The sequence below is a fragment of the Pipra filicauda genome, unplaced genomic scaffold (assembly GCF_003945595.2).
Source record: "Pipra filicauda isolate LSUMZ 115617 unplaced genomic scaffold, ASM394559v2 scaffold631_size203912_pilon, whole genome shotgun sequence".
NCBI classification, from domain to species: domain Eukaryota; kingdom Metazoa; phylum Chordata; class Aves; order Passeriformes; family Pipridae; genus Pipra; species Pipra filicauda.
Window position 1 is genome coordinate 123,726 of NW_024104789.1, and position 12,440 is coordinate 136,165.

At 42.3% G+C, this 12,440-nt stretch overlaps 1 protein-coding gene across 2 annotated transcripts; it reads right to left on the reverse strand.

Annotated features, from left to right (window-relative positions):
* Positions 1–7,345: 7,345 nt before the first annotated feature.
* CCDC127 (coiled-coil domain containing 127) lies at positions 7,346–11,972 on the reverse strand. Of its 2 annotated transcripts, none has more exons than XM_027719360.2 (3): positions 11,962–11,972; positions 11,562–11,690; positions 7,346–10,914 (listed from the first exon to the last, which is right to left on the reverse strand). In XM_027719360.2, the coding sequence occupies exons 2-3, from the start codon at positions 11,680–11,682 to the stop codon at positions 10,241–10,243; spliced, it is 795 nt and encodes a 264-aa protein (XP_027575161.1). In that variant the 5' UTR covers positions 11,683–11,690; positions 11,962–11,972; the 3' UTR covers positions 7,346–10,240. The 2 variants fall into 2 exon arrangements, with proteins under 2 accessions (XP_027575161.1, XP_027575162.1); XM_027719361.2 differs by lacking the exon at positions 11,962–11,972 and adding an exon at positions 11,906–11,933.
* Between the last annotated feature and the right edge of the window lie 468 nt (positions 11,973–12,440).

The following is a 12,440-nucleotide window of genomic DNA, read 5'->3' on the forward strand; positions in this document are numbered from 1 at the left end:
CCAACTTCATAGTGAAGAATTTCTTCCTAATATCTTATCTAAATGTACTTCCTTTCATTTTGAAGCCATTACCACTTGTCCTAACACTGCATGCCCTGTCAAACATACCTCTCTTGCTTCCTTGTAGGCTCCCTTTAGGTACTGGAAGGTGCTCTAAGGTCTCCCTGGAGCCTTCTTTTCTTCAGGCTGATCAGCCCCAACTCTCTCAGCCTGTCTTCACAGGAGAGATGTAATCATCTTTGTGGACTCCTCTGGACTTACTCCAACAATCTTTCTCGTGCAGAGGGTCCCAGAGCTGGATGCAGCACTCCAGGTTGGGTCTCACATGGGCAGAGTAGAGGGGAGAATCACTTCCCTTGACCTGCTGGTCACACTTTTTTGGATGTAGGAGTTGATTGGTTAATCTTCTGGGCTGCAAGAGCACACTGTTGGCTCACGTCCAGCTTTATGTCCATCAACATCCCGCAGTCCTTCTCCCCAGGGCTGCTGTCAATCCATTCTCCACCCAGCCTGCATTTGCACTTGGGGTTGCCCTGACCCAGGTGCAGCACCCTGCACTTGGACTGGTTGAACCCCATTATGTTCTCATGTGCCCACTTCTCAAGTTTGTCCAGGTCCCCCCTGGATGGCATCCCTTCCTTCTGTTGCATCAACTGCACTACTTTGTTCACGTTGTATCTCTTCAGTTCAGTTCATACATCTAGTTGTGGTCACGTGGCAACTGGTCTACTGAAAATTTCTCTCTGCTGTTTCACGTGCAAGCAGTTTCTATCAGGATCCAAAACCACATTCCAGATTGCCTTCTACCGAACAAATCCTCTTTCTGAAGAATTTTATCTTATTTCAGTAATGCAAGGTTCCAGTGGTTGTTAGTTATCTATCAGTTGTTAAATATTTGCAGAAGCAAATGTGTTGGTATAGCATCTAGCTCAAATTTCTTTATCAGTATAATAGCTGATGACTTTGGAAGGCACAGTGCTTTTTTCTGAAGGACCTAGGGCAGCAATGACACCAGCTCCTACACGACCCGCAGGTGCTCAGAGGGGTTGTCTATATTGCCACCCTGTGGATTTGAACAGGCAAGTTGGAGCTGTTCTTCCATAGCCATAGTCACATGTTTATTCAGCAGAACCCCTTCCTGTGCTCTGAGATAAACTTCTCATTCATGTCGAGCTTACATTTGGTAAGTCCCACAGGGTTTGTTATGGCTAATAAACCTCCACAAAATCCATCCTTTCATGATATAGGCTGCTAAACAAGACATGTATTGCAAACTGCTAATTATAAATGCAGGAGGAAACAGATCTTAGATTGAATTACTTGAGTTAAAATGTTATGATCCTGTGAGAACCCAGGAGTTGAAACTGATGATCCTTCTGGGTCCCTTCCAACTTGAGATATTCATATTTTATGATTCTTTCAACTTGAGATAATCATATTTTATGATTCTTCTGCCCTCCATCATGGGCTGGAAGGAACTGCACTGGGGGAACTGCTTTTGGCTGGATCCTGTGAAGGGGAGGACAAAGAGAAATCAGCATGACAGAGCAGGGACCTCTTCTTTAAAAAAAACAAATCCTTTGCTATAAAGTCATTGAGAAAAGCAGAGAGCACCAGCAATATATGTAGTTTGCATCCAGCCATAGTTTCAGGCATGAAATACAATACAGTCCTTTCCTCGTGATTCCATCCTTCCTGGTGTGACATAGGACAAATCTGTAATTCTCCAGATAATTTTATCTGGACTTATTATATAGCCTGCTATTAGGATTAACTACATTATTCTATGACCCTTTTTAGTACTGTAGCAGATACTGATTTGAAATCTCTTACTCTAGTAATTCTATAGCACTGTCTTACCAGCATTAGTCATATTTTCTTTCCAGTCAGTCTCCACTTTATAGTCAAAGCATCATATACAGTAATGCAATTACTCTTGCTTATGTGATAAGCCTAAACCAGGAAAAGATGGAAAAGTAAAGATGGTGATAACTATACAGCCAAATGCCTAAAGCACAGGATTCTCATTTGGAAGTGTAAATTGGTAAAGATGTAATAAAAGTGAAAAAGAAGAAGAAAATTCAAAGCCCATCCCTGTTTGGACCATCCTTTAAAATATGTGGAGAAAACACAAAATCCTTCTACAAGTTGCCCATGGGTCACATCCTTCAATAGCTGTGCAAAGAGGGAGCACTGAACCTCAGGCTCGGGAGGAGACTCAAAATCACCAGCCTAAGGGACACTGATCATCATATTAGAAGGGGAGAGATGCAGGTAAAATATTTCAGAGTTGCTTAGTTTTAAGGGTAATAATCAATGGCAAATGGTCATGCAGTTTACTTTGCCAATAAATTATCTGTAGATCTTTAACTTGATCTAAGTTTTATGCTCTGTTGTTCTCAAACTCTACCTGATAAGTAACCAAAAGACACAGCTCTTCAGCTGACATGATTTGATTTCCTATGTTTGTAGTTCAAGGCTGCTGCCATCAACCCACAGCAGTTCAAGCAGGAATACCTTGAAGGCTTTGGAGACATCCAGTAAACCGTGGAAGCTAAATCTCTTCCCATGAAACTGCAAACTTCTCCAGTTGAGAAAGAAGTCTTTTGGTGCTATCAAGTATCACTGCAGAGGAGAAATAAGACAGCACTGAGTTGTCATTGAAAATCTGTCTCAGGCTATTGGAAACACAACAGGGGTGGGATTTCATACACAATGACTTCCACAAACATCCCATTCTGGAGTGGTTGTATGGTGTCAAGGAGTTTCCTTCAGCAATCTGATATACCTAGGAATTGTCAGTTCATGTTTATTGTGGAAGTAGCAGGGTTCTTAGCTGTACAAGGATTTAAGGAAACAAGCTATGAACAGCATATCTAGTGTAGTTTATCCAGAACTGAGCTGACACTGATGTCCGTGTGGTCTTTTTCTCCTTTTTGTCTCCTAGAAAGAAGTGCAATATTTATATTTGTCTATACTGGTAGTTTCCATAATACTTACTTCAGTGTTATATATAAATATTTCAGTAAGGTAATATCAGCTCATGCTGCTTTGTTTGGTTCTTCTTGTTGACAGCAGGGAGGGAGATGTGCTGTTCTTAATATTTCACTGCGTACAGTCAGAAGATCATCATCTTCTTCCTTTCATCTTTGAAGAATACATTTCATCTTTGGAATATCTTTGGGGGTAAATACAGGTAAGTGGCATAGGTGTGAATATGCTTCAGTGGACAGCACCAAATTATCTGATCTCATGATCAGAGGGTTGGAGCACCTCTCCTACAAAGACAGAATGAGAGAGTTGGGGTTCTTCAGTCTATTTTCTTCCTGAGAAGAAAATACTCAGGAGAGACCTTATTGTAGCCTTTCAGTACTTCAAGGGGGCTTATATGAACAGAGGGACAAGTTTTTAGCAGGGCCTGTTGTGATAGGACAAGGGGTAATGGTTTTAAACTAAAAGAGAGTTGATTTAGAGTAGATGTAAGGAAGAATTTTTTTACAACAAGGGTGGTGAAACACTGGAAGAAGTTGCCCAGAGAGGTGGTAAGATGCCCCATCCCTGGAAACATTCAAGGCCAGGTTGGACAGGGCTCTGAGCAACCTGATCAAGTTGAAGATGTCCCTGCTCATCACAGATGGGTTGGAATAGATGAGTTTTAAAGGTCCCTTCCAACCCAAACCATTCTACAATTTTATGGTGTCCAGCATCTCCCTAAATTTCTTAGACAGTAAAGTGCTTGGATCTGTCTCACCTACATCTTGTCTCACCAAACATCTCCTCTCTAGCAGGCAGCAGAACATGTTAACAGCTATAGGTTGTTGCTTGCTATATGCATTAAGCAATGAACAGTGTTCTTGAATCAAGTTTGTTACTGTTTTCTTTTCCAATGCTTTAATATACAATGAGATGCTAATCAGGTGCTGAACTACATCCAAGTCTTGCATGTCGCCTTTGCATAGAGGTCTACTGCAGTACCCACTTTGGTGGAGACAAGTTCATTCTGTCTTGGTCACCGAACACCGTGTTCTTGCTCATATTTCTTGTTATTACGCTTCAGGGGTGTTGGGGCCAGAGGAGTCTGACTGTGTAGCATCGGAGATTTGCTCCAGCATTGCTCATGGGAGCAGAAGGTGCTGCTGAGGCTGCTGTCTGGAAGAGCCATTAGCCACAAGGGGGAGGCAGCAACTAGTGATACGAAGCACCAACCGCTGTACCTGAGGATTTCATTCTGATTGTGTAAGTCAAGTTTAGAGAAATATAAACCACTCTTATAAAAAGAAGAGTGAAGAGGCATTCTTTTCAGCAGCTGGACAGCTTGGGCTGGTATCAGCACAGAGGGCTGTTAGGGTGCATGACTGCAAATGGTCACCAGTACAGGTCTCACAATCCCTCAGCTCTCTTCAAACTCTTCTAACCACAGACTCCTAGTTTCCAGAGACACAATTTACTTTCAGTTTTTTGGTGGTTGCCATGAGTATTATACACAGCTACTAGCATTTTCAGGGCTATTTTACCAGTACTGTTTCATCTTTTGACTTTCTCCAATGGCTAAACATAATCGTTCTATAATTAGTCTTTTTGCAAAACTCCTTCAACACTAATGTCTCAGACAGTGGTACCTTGTGAGTAGCATTATATGCTATTACTGTGCTTGTCCATTTGGAATAAAGTTTGCCACACAGGTGATTTGTCAGCCACCAGCTGTTACACAGTAGTCTATCACATCTATAAGCTGGGAGGTGTGATAATTTTTTAGCAGCCCTTCTGATGTTAAGGTCCAGGTTGTCCCCTTAACATCTGCATGGTTCACCAAATCTGTGATTCTTGGTACTTGGTAGGTCGTCAAAGTTGTCAGCATTCTGTGAAGGTTTTGACAGAGCTTTTCTTATGTTAGAAAACCAAGAATCAAGTTTCAATATTCAGGTTTAGATATCCCTATACAGAGGTATATTTTCAACCCAGGGTATTTTTCAGAGTCTCCTGGAGCAATTGTGTTCAGTTTATATTGAATACTTGCCAGTGGCTGCAGTCACTGATCGTGTAGGAGATATGGGTGGGGTTGATGAAAAAGCCATGACATTTCTCTCTTGTGGGTTTTTAGATCAGTGCAAATACAAAAAGGTTGCTATGAGGTGTTTTGCATCCTCTCCCATGTGTTGCTTGGCAAGACCAAGTCATCAACAAAGGCCAAGGTGGTAATCTGGTTTTGCTCTGGAGGAATCCATAGCCATATTTTTCTAGGCTGCAGAATAATGGATTGATTGGGTGACATTGGATCCTGTTGTTTGACAGTGGCCTTGATAGTAATTGGCTTAGTATGATCCTTTGTCATAGTGGTGACACTTATAGATCAAGTTTCATCTGACCACACGTTCAGAAAGTTCTCTTTACTTCAGGACCAAAAGGTATGCTCATGTGTCACTGAGTAGGAGGCCTTGGCCATTTCCGTGAATACTCCCTACAAGGCTTGTGTTTCTTTTGATAGCATATTGAATGATAACTTAGAGTGATTGTACACTCTCAGAGAAACCAGGTTCAGATATAAGGCCTCTTTGTTACCCATTGACCATTAATAGGCCGAGTTTTTGTTACCCTGGTTGTCAGAATCCACATAAAGAGTAGTAAGATGCTTGATTAGATTGTGATAGGACTCTCAGTTTTGCCATCCAAGATGATTTCAGTATCAAAATTGTTCTGTGTTCCTTGATACTAGCCAGTACACATGCAAAGTCAAAGTTCTGCTAATACCGGTCCTTAGGGGGTCTGTCTGTACAAGGCCTTTTAAACTTACTTGGTCTAGGTCAGGTGCTAAGGTTTTACTTTTCTCTCCTTCAAAATGTGTTTAGGTGTTATCAGCTTAAAAGGCCAATTTATCAACTTTACAAGATTTTGAAACTTCTCCACTTCTCTGTGTTGAGAAATGGTTTCTCGCTCTTAGACTTGAACTTTACTGACTGAATATACTGCTGCACACTTTCACACAGAGAACATTTACTGTTTTTACTGGGATATTTTGCATAGGGTAATGCTCACGGGGGGAATTGGATCTTTTGACCAAGACAACTGCCTGGATGCTGATGTTGCAAATATCCCTCAATGGTGTCTTCAGCTACATGGGCTGAGACTCCCCAAACTGCTCTGGTGATTCTATGTGATCATTACAGCATATGCATGATCAGTTCTTGTTGATTATCTTAAGCTATGTAAGAAACACATCTTAACTATGAATAAAAGACAGCCCCACGTACCTATCTTTTCATAGGCAGGAACAATTTCCACTGGCTATATAAAATTATGCACGGTTTGGTCAGTTCCTGAATTGACAACAGGAGCTGCTTGGGAAAATCCCAGGCTGCGTACTGGATCTTTCACCCCAAGTCATTAAGCAATATATCTTAACATACAGATAAAGCCCATCAGCTTACAGAGCAGAGTTCCTGCCTATCAGCAGGAGCTACCTGGGGAAAACCCTGCATATCCCCTGCTGCTGGGAAAGCTCCTGCAGCAATCAGTTGCTTGTTTTGTTGTGACGTGGCCATTGATCTCCTCAATGTCAAACTACTAAATTCCAATGAGTTACTTCTTAGCAGATCCATCTGTTGTCTCAGCTATGCAGCGATTAGCTGGAAAGCTCCTGGACCAGGCAGTCAGTTAATGACCAAGTGCCCTTGGCATGAAGACCAGCAAAGCCTTCATATCCAGCTGCACCAAAACTGTAAATATAAACCTGATTTTCATCCTTGTATCACAGCAATAATTCAAATTCCTTTGATTTTACCACAATACCTGAACCGCTGACCAGTTTCTGCCTTGTATCGCTATTTTCTCATCCCCACACATGAGTGCTCAAAAGCATGCTCTACAGAGCCAGGAGGTAGCAAAGGATTGTGTCAAATACAAATAGGTTGAGGATCTTACACGATGGGAACAAGGATTTCCGGAGTGTCTGAACACTACCCTAGAGCAGCTGGGTTGTAGCGCTTCACAGGGAGGAGGAAGAGGAGGGAAATGAAAAGAGCTGACATGCAGAATGAGATCATCTGAGGGATTCTGCACAAAGGCAGAATATCCTACACAACATTCTATTGAAGGATGACCCCAGTCTTTCAGAGGGATCGTCATCTTTAATCCCATATCTTTAGTTAATGTTGGTGCACTTATCTGTTTGATGATGCTGTTCTTTCCTAAGAAACACATTCTCTTAGCCCTAAGATCAGTACTTTTTACATGCCAATATAAAAAATGTACAATTTGTTAAACCTAAAATGGTGCAATTAGCTTGGAAAGTTGCAATAAAGTAGCAAATTCCATTCCTCCCACCCACCTTGTCCAAATTACAAAACAGTGCAGAAATATGTAAGTTTTTATTAATTGTTATTGTTTAACGAGTGACAATTTTCATAACAAAAAAAGTTCATTACATATTTTAAATTTTTTCTTGCATTCTAAATATATATGGGCAGTTCCAAACAATTAACCAATCCAGAATAACAGTGCTGGGCAAGATAAAACTTAAATTAGCATTTTCAACATAAAAACCTACAAAGGGGGAATGTTTCAAAAATACATCACACACATACAAACATGGGTTTGGGTAGAAACTAACAGGACCAGTGCTTCTAAACCAGTTACACACTTTTAAAAAGCCTCCTGACGTAACTCTTCAGTCTTTATATAGTGATCTTCAAAGTCCATGAACAATAGTTCAGTGATTAGTTTCTTCTAAAAAAGAAGTGCATCTATTCTATTGCATCCAACCCTGTACAACTGAGCATATGATGCTTCAGCATACATATTTATACTGAAAAAATATTTTACCCTCTTGATTACAATTTCTTTAAACATTTTGAGTGATGTCAGTGACAAACTACAAAAAAATGAAAAAGCGTAAAATCTTTGCTCTTTTAATACTAAGATGTACAAACTCAAGGCATGAATCTCAAATACATTGGCATTGATTTCTCATCTGACGTTTGTCTGCTGAGTGGCTGAACTGCCTGTACCGACTTGTGAAAGGCGCCATAGCTGGATGGTCACTTTCCACATTCAGAAGGAATTACACATGGGGTAAGTTTTTCAAACTGATTGGTTCTACTTGGCAGTTAGGGTGTGTGTATATGGCCAGGGGCAGCAGCTTGGCTCAGGCAGTCACACGTGAGTAGTAACTCAATTGCATTCTCATCTCCCAACCCACATAACGCTTCGCATCCAGACAAACTGTGGCCCTTCTGGTGTTTGTGATGAGCTCTTTTCTTTCCTCCAGGTTTGTCTACTACAACTTTATTAAAAAAAATTAGTACATAAAATACTAATAGATCAACATAACAGTATAATTAGTACCAATAAGGTGAGCAAAATCACAACTGCAAAACTGAGTAGTTGGGAAGCATCTATTTCGTTTAGGAATCTCATTCCATGTTAGGTATTTTTGCTGAGTAATCGGATTAGGTTGCACACACTATTTCAAAAGATTTGTCTGCTTTCTTCTGTGCCCAGACTGAAATGAAACCAGGAGAAAACAGTAAGAGAAAAAACTCTACATCTGTAAGAGTTCTCTGTTAAACTTGGATGGGCATTCACAAAGCTGGATTGCTTCCAAGACATGATTCTAGATGATTGCCTAGAGCAAACCTGTTTACCAAGTCTAGCCCTCAGGAAATAATGAACTGCTAATTAAAGACCTGACAACCTACCAACACTAATCAAAGTCAAGTAACAGAGAAGACCAGATAGTATAAACAGAAGGTTAAACATTGCCCCTTTGAGGTCTAAGGCTGGATTACAAAGGAGGAAGAAAAAAGTTATCCAAAATAAATGGCACTCTTGAAAAAGAATGTGGTTTCTACTGCTAAAAGGAGTAAAAGTATACTCAAAGTTTTAAGAGATTTCAGGCAATGGTTTTTTTTGTTGATGTTGGTGTTTTTTAATCTAGAGCTGCTTATTTTCCTGTATTATTTTATTTTCCTCTATCTATAATTTTATCTTTACCGTATCTATTTTGTTTTTACTAACTAAATTAAAAAGTCCCCTCTCTTAAAAGTTTGCAAAGCTTGTACATCTGTAGGCTATCATGGTGAGGTGTACATGAAGTGGTGAACCGTAAGGTCAACATTTAAGAGCTGTGGGGAAGTGTACTTCAGTTCTGGGAGAATGGAGACAGTCGGAGAGGGAGACTGTGGCTACCAGTGCAGGCTGCTTTTAAGTTTCTATCTGCAAATAACAAACAGGACCTGTCCAAGGAGCAAAGCCAGGTGCAACAGCTGTAACCCAAGGAGGTTCCTACAAGCTAACCAGGTAGCAGCCAGTGTCCTGGGAGGCAGAGGCAGCAGCATGGTGACATCATCCCTCATGGAGGCACATTGCTGGGTTACAACTAAAACTCTAGCTGAGAAAAAAATACAAGTATTCCTAACATATCTCCAATACGATAAGAATGTAACTTCAAGTTTATACACTCTAGTACTCGAGAATGGATCCTGAGCCCCAATGAGACTCACATCAGTCTGTCTCTTTATGTGTTATTTTAATTAGCATCTTCCGTATGTTTCATTCTTAAAATACTATTTGTATATCAAGCTGGAAGACAACGAAAGGCTGATGAATTTGAAACAGGATCATGCTATTCCCCCCTCAGAATACTAATACATACATTTATACACACACACATTCACGCGTACATGTACTTGTATGAATGTATGTACAGACATGTAGGATTTGTGTCAAGCAGCTTGCCCAAACATTGTCCCTTCCGAATATCTGCCTCAAAATCAGTCTTGCTTAAACAAACTTTGAAAAATGGTAGTAATGATAACAATAATAAAAAAAGATAGTCCTATGATACCATGTAAAAAGTCAGGGATAAGGAGCACAATGTGCTACTGCACTTGGGGGAGACAAACCACACTTCTCTGTTGATGGAGTGTGACCACCAACTAGGTAAATCCCTCTAAACCTAGTTCTATTTTGCTGCTTTTGATACCTGTGGAAGCTGGCCTATCTCTACACTACACTGCAGTCTGCAATACAAACACACTCACAGAGTTTAAGAGCATGCACAGCTCGCCGGAGCGTCCGCTGTTAGTGAAAGGAAAGGCACCAGCACCGCTTGTCCCATGCAAATACAAGTGCAGTGAGGAGGGGAGATGGCAACACAGTAGAAGAGTTTAACAGCTTCGGACTACAACTGTGATCGTCCCTACCATGCACGGTGGATCACGCAGAATCCCATTACTTCCCCTACTTAGCGTTTTCCTAACATGGCCTTTTCTACCCTCTTGAACTTCTGCAGTTCAACAGCTAGTTCCCAGTTTCTCAGATACAGCCACATAAGCTTTCCATTTTGACTTTTGTTTCTGTTCAGCATATTACCACAGTAGTTATCGTACTTGAAAATATCTTTTAAGCCACTTTCCACATGTAAAGCCATAGCAACAGGATCAGTTGCTGCTTTAACTAGCAGATTTTTCTCTATTTCTAGTCTCTGACTTCTGGGTACAACAAGACTGCAGTAGATGTCTTGTCTTTCTTTAAGTCCCTCTTCAAATTCTTTCAGTAAAATATTGGCTCTCTTTTGCCACTCTTCTTCCTTTGCCAGGCAACTCTGGTACAAGCTACCTTCTGCTCCTGAGTGCAAGAAGACTTGTTTTTCTCGCTCCAACTTCTCCTGTTCCTGTTCTAGGAGCCTCCTTTCTTCTACTAGTTTGCGGCTCTGGGACACGAGGGCTTCGCGGTAACTCAGGGTTCTGTTGCGTTCCTTTTCCAGCTCCACCTCCAAGTGAGCAACAGCACGACGGTTCTCCGTGATTATATCCCGGTATTTACCTTCCAGGTCTTTTTGTAAAGATGACTGCTTTTTATGGTACTCTTGTTTTTCTCTTTCTATTTCTTTCTGACATTCTCTGGTCCAGATCCAACCTACCATATATAAATGAGACTTCAGACACGAGTATAACATAAAACAGTGATAGGTGTGATTAATTAACTATGCCTCAAAGGAAGCTACTAAGTGGTAAATAACTCTCTCTCCTGCCCTCCCCAGTGATACTCACTCCTATTTACATGTCCCCACAAAATGTATTTATGTGGTCCCTCTTTCACAGTAAGTCACTTTAAATAATCATGTTTTCCCCGAAGTAAAATATTCCCTATTCCTTTATTGCCAATACTTGCACCGCTCGGATTAAAGAAAGAAAATAAAGTCATGCAGAAACAAACTGGAGGTTTCCAACGCAGGTACTGCACTGAGAACCTCTCAGGTCCAGTAAATAAATATACATCAGCAACTTCTTGGGTTGCTACCTTGGGGCTCTCTAGTATGTGCTGTGTCCACTCCTCCGAGAGAACTTTATAAACTGGATCTTATTAAACATAGATTCCATTCCATGTAGGAGAAATGGCCACAGCCTTAGCGTTATGAGCAGTGCTGGTTGTTTACAAACAAGACGACCTGAGGAAATCCCCAGACAGGGCATGGCTTTATCCCTGGGCTGCTGCAGAGACTCGCCCTGGCCTGGGGGCGAGGCCGGGGCACAGCCCCACGCCCCGGCTCCGGCGCTACTTACGGAAGGCGGCCAAGCCCAGCATGGGGACCAGCAGAGCGTAGTTCCATCTGCTCCCGTCATCACCGGGATCGCGCCGATTGGGCTGGATGTTCCAGTGGGGAGGGTTGTTTAAGTTATTCATGAAGGCACCTGAGGCGTACAGAGGGGAGATACGGCCTCAGCAGCGAAGTGCGCAGAGGGGCAGGGACCGCTCCCTCTGCTACCCTTTCCTCCCGCTGCGGGGCTGGGAATTCTGCCCGAGCCCCTCGGACAGCGGCCCCGACACTTGGGAGCTTGGCCGTGCTCCGAACGGCCAACCCGGACCGCCCCGCGGCGGCACCCCAGGCCCGTCCCCGTCCCCATACCCCTATCCGCATTCCCATCTCCGTCCCCATCCCCCTCCAGCGCGACCCCCACGCACGAGTCCGGAAGCGCGCGGGGCCCTGGCGTTGCCACTCACCTGCCGGCCCCGCCCCCTCCCGGGCCGGCCCATCAGCCGAGACAAAGCGGGGGGAACCGAGGGGGTGGGACAACAAACGGACGCTGCCAGGCGTCCGTCTCCGCCCCAGACGGGCCCTTTTTATTCCAAAAACATCGGCTACGGAACACAAATGGCATCTAAACCCTCCGAATTGGCTGAATCTACTTTTGATTTGTTTTGTTTCTTGTCTCATAGAGAAAATGCTTCACAGTCTTTTCCTCACTCTTTTGCCCAAACCTTATGTTTACAAAGCGATCTTTCCCACAGCTTTAAAAAAAATAATTGTGGCCTGTTCGTTAAGCAACAATATTTCAAGCACTGTCAAAGAGAGGAGAGGCCGAATCCTACAGTGCCGGAGAACTACATTTTTCAGTATTTCACCAAGAAAAAAATAATGGCATTAACAGAATTCTAGGCTC